Source organism: Metarhizium brunneum, chromosome 3 (assembly GCF_013426205.1).
Source record: "Metarhizium brunneum chromosome 3, complete sequence".
Taxonomy (NCBI): domain Eukaryota; kingdom Fungi; phylum Ascomycota; class Sordariomycetes; order Hypocreales; family Clavicipitaceae; genus Metarhizium; species Metarhizium brunneum.
Window position 1 is genome coordinate 4546167 of NC_089424.1, and position 12249 is coordinate 4558415.

The 12249-nt window shown below is 35.1% G+C and overlaps 2 protein-coding genes across 2 annotated transcripts; one reads left to right on the forward strand and one right to left on the reverse strand.

Annotated features, from left to right (window-relative positions):
* Window positions 1-4249: 4249 nt before the first annotated feature.
* G6M90_00g066350 (uncharacterized protein) lies at window positions 4250-5091 on the forward strand (the record flags this gene model as incomplete). The annotated part of the gene is made up of 2 exons (XM_066130821.1): window positions 4250-4310; window positions 4742-5091. 2 exons carry the CDS (start codon window positions 4250-4252, stop codon window positions 5089-5091), a joined length of 411 nt encoding a protein of 136 aa, XP_065986919.1.
* A 78-nt stretch (window positions 5092-5169) lies between these two features.
* Window positions 5170-11193, reverse strand: Tf2-2_0 (Transposon Tf2-2 polyprotein; the record flags this gene model as incomplete). The annotated part of the gene is made up of 3 exons (XM_066130822.1): window positions 5170-5181; window positions 5270-8638; window positions 9271-11193. The coding sequence occupies 3 exons, from the start codon at window positions 11191-11193 to the stop codon at window positions 5170-5172; spliced, it is 5304 nt and encodes a 1767-aa protein (XP_065986882.1).
* Window positions 11194-12249: the final 1056 nt, after the last annotated feature.

The following is a 12249-nucleotide window of genomic DNA, read 5'->3' on the forward strand; positions in this document are numbered from 1 at the left end:
CTTATTAATATAAGCTTTTATAAAATAAAATTAATTAAATTAACTTATTAATAATAATATAAATAAAAATATTAAAAAACTTAATATAAATAAGTTATTTATTATAATTTTTAAAAGTTAAAAGCTAATAAAACTTAAAAAATAATATAATTAATATTAAATAAAAAGCTTTTTATAATAAAAAAAATAATTATTATAAAACTAAAAATCTTAATTTAATAAAAATTAAAAAAAATAATAAAACTATTAAAAATATAAAAAAAAAAGCTTTTAAAAATATAAAGCTAAAATATAACTTTAAAAAAGCTATTATATTAGCTATAAAAAAGCCTAATAAAGCTAATAATATTAAGAGTAAAGCTACCTAATAAATTTATATTAGTAGTTTTACCTTTTTTAAAGGGGATAATATAATACTTAAAAAAAATAACTAATAAAATTAATAACTTTTAAAAAGCCTTAAAAAAATTATAATTAGCTTTAAAAACTAAAATAAACTAGTTTATATATAAAGTTTTAATTTAATTAATTAAGTTTTATTAAATAATAAAAAATTTAACTTATATTAAAATAACTAAAAATCTTTAAAAATAATATAAAATTAAAAAAAAAAGTTATTATAATTAAAAAAAGTTATTATAATATTTAATAAGTATTAAATAATTTAATAATTTAATAAAAATACCTTTAAAACTATAAAATAAATAATAAAATAAGTAATTATAAAAAGCTATAATACCTTAAAAAAATAGTTTAAAGCTATAATAAAAATAACTAAAAAAAGTAATTTAATAATATACTAGAATTATTATATATAATTAATATAAAGGGTTATAAAAGGTATTTATATAGGGGTTAAATAGACTAAGTATTAAAAAATAGCTTGGTTTGGTAGGTAGTGTTAGATAAAACTACCTTTATTAATAGAACAAGTACATTTAATATAATTTCTATTTATTATAATATTAGTTATTATAACTTAAATTAACTAAAAAATAAATTTAAATAAAAGAAAGTTTTTAATTTTAAATAAAAAGCTATAAATAAAGTTTATAATACTTAGAATAATGAAAATAATAATTTAATAAAAAAGCTTAATTAATATAAGTTTTATAATATAATAATTATAAGCTTAAACTTATATAAATAAGTTATTAATAAAAATAATTATATTATAAAAACTATATATAAATAAAAATAAAATAATAGTATTTATAAAATAATTAGCTAAGTAAAATTACTTTTATTAAAAAGCTAAGTAAAAATACTACTTTTTAAAATTAAAGTTATTTTTATAAAAATAAAAAATTAAAATAATTAATAAAAATTTATTATAAGCTTAATTAATATAAATATTTAAAAAATAATTAAATTTATAAATAAAATTTAAATACTTTTATAAAAGCTAAAAAAACTATAAATATTTAATTTTAATATAAATATTAAAACTAAAATTAATATTTTAGTATTTTAAGTTAATACTTTTAAATTAACTTAAAATAATTAAAAAAATAGCTTTAAAAAGTATAAATAATAAAAATTTAATTTTATTAAAGCTAAAAGTATTATTATTAGTTATATAAATAAAAAATTAAGTTATTATTTTAATTAAAATTATAATTTTTTTATTAAATTAAAAGTTTATTTATAATAATTAATATTAAATAAATTAAAGTAATAAATATACTTATAATAAAATATTAATAAATTATTAAGTTATTTAAGTATATTAACTTAATAATTTTTATAAATTAAATTTAAAAATAAAAGAACTTTTTATTAAAAACTATATAATATTAAATACTTAAAATAATAAGTAATTATTAGTTATTTAATATTATTTACTTTATAATTAAATATAATAATAACTTTATTAATAATTATAAATAAGCTATAAAATTATTTATTTTAAAAATAAAAAATTATAATAATATTATTAAGTAAAAAATATAATAATTATTATAGCTTAATAATTTTAATAATTATATTAAATTATAAATAATAATAATAATAATCTAAAAAGCTTTAATTTATACTTTACTTAATATTATAAATATAAGTAAAAAATAATTAATTAAAAGTATAGCTATTAAGTTATAAACCTAGGCTAGCTTAATACTTTTAGCTTAATTAAAAAAAGCTTTTATTAAATAAAAAATAGTATTTTAAGCTAATATTAAAAAAAGTAATTAGGGTAAAAAAGTAAGCTAATTTTAATTAAATTATAAAAGAAAATACTTAAATAACTAAGAGAATAATAATAAAAAATAAAAATTAAGCTATAAAGCTTATAGCTAATAATAATATAATTTTAGTTTTTATTAGTTAATTATTTTAGAATTTTATCCTAAAAAAATACCTATAAATTATTATTTAAAAGGTTTAATAAAAAATATATTAATTATTAATTTAAAACTAAAAGCTAAAATAGCTAAACTTTAAAAAGTAATATAAAAAAACTAATAATAAAAATAAGAAAAAAAATAAGTTTTATTTTAATAATAATTAATTAAATTAAGCTTAAAATAATAAATTATTAATTAAATATTATTATAAAAAGTTATATTTCTAATATATTTAAGAATATACTTATAAGTTAATAAGTATTTTTTATAATTATTTATTATTTTTAATTTTAAAGTTATATTAAATATTTTTAATAAATTTTTTAGGTTTAAATTAATAAAAATCTAAAAGCTAAATAAAAATACTACCTAATTATTAAAAACTTAAAAATTAAAATTAAAGGTTATAATTAAGTTAATTTACTTATTATAAAACCTAATAAGTTAATTAATATTTTATAAATTAAAAATACTATATATTATTTTATATTTATTATTAATATTATATTATTTTATATTTATTATTAATATTATATTATTTTAATATTTATATAATTAAGATATTTATTAAAATATAATATTAATTCTAATATAATTAATTTATAAGTTTAAAATATTAATTTATATAGTTTAGAAATATTATAAATAATAGGTTTTTAAGTATAAAAAAATAACTAATATTAGCCTAAAAATAATAATTACTTATATTAATATTAATATTTAGTTAATTTACTTTATAATTAAATAAAATTACATATATAATACTAGTATTATATAAGCATAAAATCTAAAATAATATTAGGTTATACTAGGCTAAGAATAGTAAAAGACTAGAAAAGTAAATTATTTATATATATATTATAACATATTAAATATACTAGTATAATTAATACTACATTATAACCTATTAATCACGGCTACTTTATAATAGCCTTAGCTATTATTATATAATTACACCTTATATATTATTATTTATAGCTATAATTTACGCTAAGTTATACTAAAAACCTAAAATACCTATATATATAATATATTTATAAGGTTTACCCTCTTTTATATTTTAAGTTAATTTTATATTTAAGTTATTTGCCTTTTTTACTATTAAAATTATAACTAATTATAAGTTGCTACCCTTATATATATATATCTCTTATAAGCACTTACTAATATCTACTATAGCTATTTATAAACTATTATATATAAAGTATATACTTATTAACGTGAGCCCTTATAAAATAAGATAATTACTTATATAATTAAAAGAAAAAAATATACTAACTAAAACCTAAAAGTAAAATTTATTATAAATAAAATATTATAGTATAATTAATTAGGTTATTTTAGCCTAAAAACTATTAAATAATTAAGAAAAAAATATTTTAAAGTTAAATTATAAAAACTAAAAATTATAAAATATAATTATTATAATTAAAGTAAAATATACTAATAAATATCCTAAAAGTAGCTAATTAAACTAAATAAACTATTTAAAAAAATCTAGGTTAATTAAACTAATTTTATAAAAAATTATTAAGTGTAACGGCTAAGGTTCCCAAGGGATAAACTAGTCGTAGTTTATGTTGGCAGAGCCACTAGGGCAGTCAATCTGAGCAGTTGGGTGTTACGTTGGTAATAGGTCGTAGACCGTAACCAAGTGATCAGAGTCAAAGAGTTGTAAGCGAGGCTTATTCAATGTAATGATCTGTGTTGAAAGCTAAGGAGCTAGAGGCTATCTATGAAGCGAATTTGGGGGTCCCTATATACTACGGTTGCTAGTTATCGCGGAGGTGAGCATCCTCGATGCTCACTTCCAAACACTGGTGAGCGTTGTGCATGCTCACTTATAATAACTGAGCGTCCTTCCCATTGGTCCTGTCGTGCCGACCAATGTTCCGTGGCCCGTCATGCCTGTGCCGCCCGGCGGCTCCATGCAGCCGGCCCAACCTGCAGCCTACGTGCTGGGTCGTAACACGATGTCCCCTCTCCCATGGTCTTGTCCTCAAGACCTAGGCCTTGTTTCATAAGTAGTTCCTCTGCCCTTTTCTTTTCGTTGGTAAGTTCCTCTTTCTTTTCATCCTTTGTGATGTCCTTCTGACGCCATGTCCAGTCGTACCGTCGTTCCTCGTACCCGAAAGCGAAAAGATCCCTCGTTGAAGGCTCCTTCTACCTTACGGAACGATCGCTTGGCTGATTCCATTGAATCGTTTGGTTACGACGTCATGCCGTGTTCCTTTTGTTCCGCCCGTGGTCTTCGTTGCAAGATGATTGAGCGTTCCTCCAAGTGCGGGGAATGCGTGCGGCGGGGGGCGTTCCTGTGATGCTTCTGGTGTCGCGATTAGCTCGCGTAGGTGTCCTTTTTGTGTGTCACTGTTTTTTGCTAATGAGTGTCCTTGTAGTTGGTCGCATTATTTCCGAATCGAAACGTTTGGATCAGGAGGAAGAGAGAGCGGAAGAGCAAATGCTCAAGGCTCAGGCTGAGTTGAATGAAGCGCTGGCCCGTCTAGCGCGACTGCGCCGCCAAAAGCGGCAGTTGGTTACCAAGGGTCAACAAATGACTCGCTTGGGTCTGCAATCGCTGGATGAGTTGGAGGAGGAGGAGCGTCGCGAATCCGAGGCTGTTATCGATGCGCAATCTCTAGGCGCTATTGACGTGTTGGATTGGAACGCTGTGTTTGGGGATGCCTTGTTGAATGCTGCTGGTGATACTGCCGTAATAGGTGCTGGCAATTCTTCAGGTGCTCCGTAGGTTCCCATGTGTTTTCCTCGTCTCCATAGCTTTTCCATTTAATGAGATATTGGCGTGTTTTGTTTCTTGTCCTCATGTCTAAGATCCGTTCTACTTCATATTCCGTTTCGTTCATGACTTCGATGTCTTCTTCTGCTGGTGCATTGTTTGGTGCTTTCTCAAGAAGTGAAATGTGTACTATAGGATGATTCCTCATAGTCTTTGGTAATGAAAGTTCGTAGTTGTTTGTCGATATTCTTTTCTTGATAGCGAATGGTCCTAATTTTTTGTAGTCCAATTTGTCGCTTGGTCGCGTTGTTTTGATGTTTCGTCGGAGTAGGTAGACCATGTCTCCCTCCCCAAAGATTGGTCCCTTCGATCTTTTACGATTATGGTATTGTGCCATTCTGTTTCGTACGAATTCCAATTCGTGTCGCATTTCTTCGTGCAATCTCTTCAGTTCATCTGCTTGCAGCATCGCTCGTTCTGCTTGCGGTCCTTCGCGCTGTGTTCGAAATACTTCGGGATTAAATCCGTAATTGGCGTAGGCTGGTGTTTGCTTTGTCGATTCTGATATCGAGCTATTGTAAGCCAATTGCGCTGTAGGTAACCATTTAACCCAATCGTCCTGTTGATGATTGATGTAACATCGTAGATACTGTTCAAGCGTCTGGTTCAATCTTTCCGTCTGTCCATCTGTCTGTGGATGGTATGCGGTGCTTAACTTGTGATTCGTTCCAAGTTGTGCCATAAGTGCTTGCCAAAACTTAGAAGTAAATGTACTTCCTCTGTCCGATATGATTTCTTCTGGCAGTCCATGGTTACTTGCTATTGTTCGTAAGAACACATATGCAAGTTCTTCTGCATTGCTTGCTTCTCTGTACGGTAAAAAGTATCCGTATTTTGTGAGTCTATCCGTGACCACGAATATGCTGTCATATTCCACGTTGGTCATTGGTTCTTTTGACATTGGTAGCTTCGTAATATGATCGAAAGCTATCGATTCCCATGGTCGTGTTGGTACTGGTAATGGTTGCAGTTCTCCGTATGGCTTATGTCGTGAAGCCTTACTTTTTCCGCATTGTATGCATTCGTTGACAACCTTTTCGACCATTTTCTTGATTCCTGAGAAATCGTATTGTCGTCGTATCTTATCCAGTGTCTTGCGGATTCCTTGATGTCCGTAGACTGGATGTTCATGCATTTCTTTGATGCATTCTTCTTGTAATTCTGGTGGTATCCAGATTTTCTCTCCATACATTGGTACTCCTCCTGGGTGGCATGTGCATCCCGTCGGTACGTCCCCAATGTGTTGTATATTGTCTGTTGCCCATTGGTGTATTTTGCCGTATACTGGGTCTTCTTTCTGTACTTTCAATATGGCATTCAGTTGTTTCTGCTGGAAATTGCCATTTTTATTGATCTCAAGGAGTGGTCCTGTTGCTGTAGGTACTCCTGTATCGTAGTCGCTTCTTCGACTTAGAGCGTCTGCTCGTCCGTTCTCGGATCCTTTTCGATGGATGATTTCGTAGTCGAATTCTGAAAGATATTCGGCCCATCGAATTTGTCGTCCATTCAATTGTTGCGTCGTCGCAAAATGAGAGATGTTCTTATGATCGGTATACACCTTAACTTTGTGTTTGCTTCCCATGAGATAGTGTCTAAATTCCTTGAAAGCATTGATGATTGCTAGGAATTCTTTGTCGTAGATGGGGTAGTTGAGTTCTGCTCCATGAAGTTTCTTCGAGTAGAACGCAATAGGGTGTAGTTTTCCGTCATCGTCTCTTTGTCCAACTTGTGCTCCTAGAGCAAAGTCTGATGAGTCGGTTTCTAGTTCCGTTTCTTTTTCTGGGTCGAAGGTTCTCAAAACAGGTTCGGATGTGATGAGTTCTTTGATCTTGTCAAAGGCACATTGCGCCTCATCGTTCCAATTCCACTGCTTATCCTTCTTGGTGAGTTCATCCAAGGGTGCTGCGATTTCGCCGTAGCTCTTGATGAATCTCCTGTAATAGTTCGCAAAGCCTCTAAAGCTTTGTATGTCCTTGACATTCTTCGGTGTTGGCCAGTTCCTTACTGCCTCAATCTTTGTCTTTTCCATTCGTATCTCGTTTGGTCGTATCGTGTGTCCTAGGAAGTCTACTTCCTGGGTATGGAATTTGCTTTTTGCTGGTTCCACTAGTAACTTCGCGTCTTGTAGCGCTTGTAGTACCTTGTGTACATGTCTTTTGTGGTCTTCCAGGGTTTTTGAGAAGATCAGTATATCGTCCAGATACACTACCACAAAATTGTCCAAATATTTTCGTAGTACGCTGTTGATCATTCGTTGGAATGTCGCTGGTGCGTTGGTAAGCCCGAATGGCATTACCAGGTATTCGAATAGTCCGAACTTCGTTCTAAAGGCTGTCTTCCATTCATGGCCTTTCTTTATTCGAATCAAATTGTATGCTCCCTTCAGGTCCAAAGCGGTGAACCAATTCATTCCGTGCAATCGGTCCCGTAGTTCCGATATTAGTGGCAACGGTGTTCGATCCTTCATGGTAATCGCGTTCAATCGCCGATAGTCCACTACTAACCGCAGTTTCCCGTTTTTCTTTGGAACAAACATAACTGGGTATCCAGCTTCTGATGTGGATGCTCTGATGTAGCCTTTCGCTAACATCTCGTCGATGTACTCCCGTAGTGTTTCGAGTTCTCTTGCGTTTAAGTTGTAAATCTTATGGAATGTTGTCGACTTTCCGTCTATCAATTCAATCTGATGATCCCATTGGCTGTGTTCTGGTAATCCGGTTTCTAATTCTTCTGCGAATAATTTTTCGTATTTCCGGTATTCCTTAGGGATATTCTTGAGTCTTTCTTCTTTCGTTATTGGGCTTTTGTCGTCTTTATCGTTCTCGTTCCTCTTTTCTCCTTCGAGTTTCTTGTTTGTGTTCGCGAGGTCTTTCCTTAAGGTGGCAATAACCTTTCGGATCTTGGCTTTTGTCTTCTTGTTGCTTATTGTTGTTCGTATCCCGGTTTGTAGCGCCGTCGAGGTCGTTACGGTGGATCCAATTGTTTTGACTGCTTTTCTGCCGCTTGTTTGTTGTCGTTGGTCCTTGGATAACTTGCTTGAAGGTTCTTTTTCTTCAGAACTCTGTTCATGAGCTAAGTTATGACGAAATTTCGTTCTTTCTTCCGAATTCTGCTGATTCTGTTGGCCTGAAGTCTCGTTCCACTTCAGTTGGCCTGTCCTCCAGTTGATCAGTGGGTTACTCTCCCATAACCATGGGTACCCTAACACTAGGTCGTGTTCCGATACGTCCATAACATCGAGTTGAATCACTTCTGAATGACTTTGAATCTGTACTTCGAGATGATCAGTCTCTTGGTTAATGATTCCGTCATTATAGGCAAAAAGTTTTCCTTCGATATCAGTTAACTCGTATGGTGCCTCTTTGTGTTTCCACGGTAGTTGGTAACGATTCACAACTCTGGGTGAGATATAGTTGCCCATCGCGCCACTGTCCACAAGTATGCGAACGCGATGTCCCATGACTTCGGCGTCTAATACCATTTTGTCGCTTCGTCCGTTCTGGGTTGCGTTGAGGGTCATTAGCGTCTTTCTTTTCATGCCAGCCTGTAGCCCTTTTACAGATGGCGTGCCTCGTTTTTTGAGTTTTCCGGAATAGATTCTTCTGCGATTTGTCGTTTCATTTCTTGGTACCATTCTGTAGGTCCAGTTCCGTTTTGCGGGTGCTTGAAGCAAAACCCATCGTCAAACATTTGACATAGGCGATTGTAAATTTGGTTTTTCATTTCTCCGTGTTTTTCGCATCTTGGGTTGTCGCAGTTTACCGCATATTTCCTGTTGCATCTGGGGTTGAACTTCTGTTCGTTGTACCACTTATCCAACTGTTGTTCACTGTGGTATGTTGATTCTGTGGTTCCCCTGGGGTCTTTCTGTTCGAGTATGTCTAATGCTCGCTGTGTCCGTTTGTATGCTGCTGGTGTTCCACATTGCCACTTGTGCCATTCCCTGGCCTTATCTACCATATGTTCTGAACAATTAGGTAGTGGGCATACCATGTGGTCTTTTGTTTCACATCGAGGTGACTTGAGTAGTAACTCCCTTCTGTGTGTTGGGATTTTTCCCTCATACACATACTGATGCCACTGCCTGTTCTTCGTATGTACATGTAACTGGCATGTGTCTGATTCACATACGTCCGTAGGATCTGTATGAGCTCGGCATTTGATGGGTGTGTTTGAATCGGGTTCCAAGATCATCGTTTGATCGTTATTGATTATCTTCACTCTCCATTCTAGGAGTTCCCATCTGAAGTATGGTGCTTTGATCGGATATCCTTTCATCCTGATCGGAAACGCATCCAATCGTGCCTTGGTTTGAAAGTGTGCCTGGCACATTGCAAACGCGCATGATGCCCATGCTAAACGTGTATGTTCCGCGTGTCTTGGTGAGAGTCTAGGATCGTCTTCCTTCTCTCCTTCCGGAAACCATAGTGTCTGGTTTTCCATTGCCGTGGTGGTGTCCACTGCTAGAATAGGAATTGCGAAATGTTTTCCTGTTGGTGCGGGGAAATATCGCTGTACAGCTTGTTCTTGTGTGGCTGTCAGCCTTGCAGGCGTTTCTTCCTCGCTTCGTTCGTCTTCGGACGCTTCTGGAGTATCTAGGATTGCGTTGTCGTCATCGACGCTCATTTCCCTTACTCTATCTTCCGGTTCGTCGAAGGTGGTGAGGATTTGTGCGTCTTGCTCCTCCCTATATTGTTGTTCCCTTCGATTCTTCCTTGCTTCTGCTTGTTGTCGCACCCAATCGAGAATTTCTTGGTGCGAGTCTTCGTCCAAATATTCTGGCGATTTTGGTTCATGGAGTTCCTTTCGTCCCGTCATTGCAAGCGTTCTCTTTTCCATTGATTGTTCGTCCAGGTCTTCTTGTACCAGTTGTTTGGCTACTTGCAGTCCGTTTCCTATGAAGTTCATAATTTTCTTCTTTGGTTTTCTTGGTTCTTTTGGAAACCATCCTCTTTCTTGTTTGCTGCTCATGTGAACGTAGCAGTTGTCGTCATAGCAGAAGGTCCAGTTGAGGTTCTTATGTTCCACCTCTGATTCGGTAACTTCGATTTTCTGTTGGTTAGTAGAATTGAGTTGTTTCTTACCTCCTTCTGGTACTGGCTTCCATTCTTTCCTGGGTTTCTTGCATTTATTGGCGAAATGTCCTGGTTTTCCGCAGTTGTAGCATTTCTTTTCCTTTTTGTCGTCTTTCTTGGTAGCGTCAAGCTCCATTCGTCCAGGGTTAAGAGTGTGACCATAGGCAATAGGTTCGTCACGCTTTCTGCGTTGATTGGCTTGGTAACTCTTCCCTTTGGCAGGGCTCCAGGTTCCTTTACCCTGTTTCTTCTGTATGCGTCGCTGATACTGTCTGTCGTCGATTCGTACCGCCATAGCGATGTAGTCCGATAAGTTGTCTGGTCTGTTCTCCCTGTAGAGTTCATCTTTGACTTCTTCCTTAAGTCCTTTATAGAAAGCTGACATAAGAGGTTCGTCCTCCCAGTCAAGCTGAGATGCAAGTTGTCTGAAGCGAGCGGCATAATCGGATGCCGATCCCTTCTGCTTGAGCCCGTCGATGTAGTACTCAGCAGCCCTAGCTTCGTCAACTGTTCCAAAGGCCTTTTTGATAGCTTTTTCGAATTCATCGTAACTTTCGAAAATGGTGTTGGTTTCTTCTTCGCGGTCGTCTTTTTCTTTGTTAAGGTAGTCCCTCATAATGGGTTCAAACCATGCGAGTGCCACTCCCGTCATACACCCTCCTGCGTGCAGTACCTTGGCAGAGGATTCTTCCATTTTGGTCGGGAATTGTCGGTGGTAAGCCCTGAGTTGAGTGAGGAATCCTTGAAGCGCACCCGGGGATCCGTCGTACGGTCCTGGTGCCCTGGGTCTAAGGATTTCTCCCAAGTCCTTTTTAATTGTGGCCGCAGTCGTGGCTTGTTCCTGCCGTTCTTCTTCCATCTGTTGGACCCGTTCCCGAAGGCGTATGATCTCAGCAAGCATGTCGTGAGCAGAGATGGTGGTTGGTCCCTCTCGGGTTTCATTGGATCCAGATGCGGTGGTAGTCTCGCGTGGTGCCATGTTGACAGTTATCAGGTATTGCTCAGAGTGACGCGGTAGTAGTCTGAACAAGAGCTTTCAACGTGTAACGGCTAAGGTTCCCAAGGGATAAACTAGTCGTAGTTTATGTTGGCAGAGCCACTAGGGCAGTCAATCTGAGCAGTTGGGTGTTACGTTGGTAATAGGTCGTAGACCGTAACCAAGTGATCAGAGTCAAAGAGTTGTAAGCGAGGCTTATTCAATGTAATGATCTGTGTTGAAAGCTAAGGAGCTAGAGGCTATCTATGAAGCGAATTTTGGGGGTCCCTATATACTACGGTTGCTAGTTATCGCGGAGGTGAGCATCCTCGATGCTCACTTCCAAACACTGGTGAGCGTTGTGCATGCTCACTTATAATAACTGAGCGTCCTTCCCATTGGTCCTGTCGTGCCGACCAATGTTCCGTGGCCCGTCATGCCTGTGCCGCCCGGCGGCTCCATGCAGCCGGCCCAACCTGCAGCCTACGTGCTGGGTCGTAACACGATGTCCCCTCTCCCATGGTCTTGTCCTCAAGACCTAGGCCTTGTTTCATAAGTAGTTCCTCTGCCCTTTTCTTTTCGTTGGTAAGTTCCTCTTTCTTTTCATCCTTTGTGATGTCCTTCTGACGCCATGTCCAGTCGTACCGTCGTTCCTCGTACCCGAAAGCGAAAAGATCCCTCGTTGAAGGCTCCTTCTACCTTACGGAACGATCGCTTGGCTGATTCCATTGAATCGTTTGGTTACGACGTCATGCCGTGTTCCTTTTGTTCCGCCCGTGGTCTTCGTTGCAAGATGATTGAGCGTTCCTCCAAGTGCGGGGAATGCGTGCGGCGGGGGCGTTCCTGTGATGCTTCTGGTGTCGCGATTAGCTCGCGTAGGTGTCCTTTTTGTGTGTCACTGTTTTTTGCTAATGAGTGTCCTTGTAGTTGGTCGCATTATTTCCGAATCGAAACGTTTGGATCAGGAGGAAGAGAGAGCGGAAGAGCAAATGCTCAAGGCTCAGGCTGAGTTGAATGAAGCGCTGGCCCGTCTAGCGCGACTGCGCCGCCAAAAGCGGC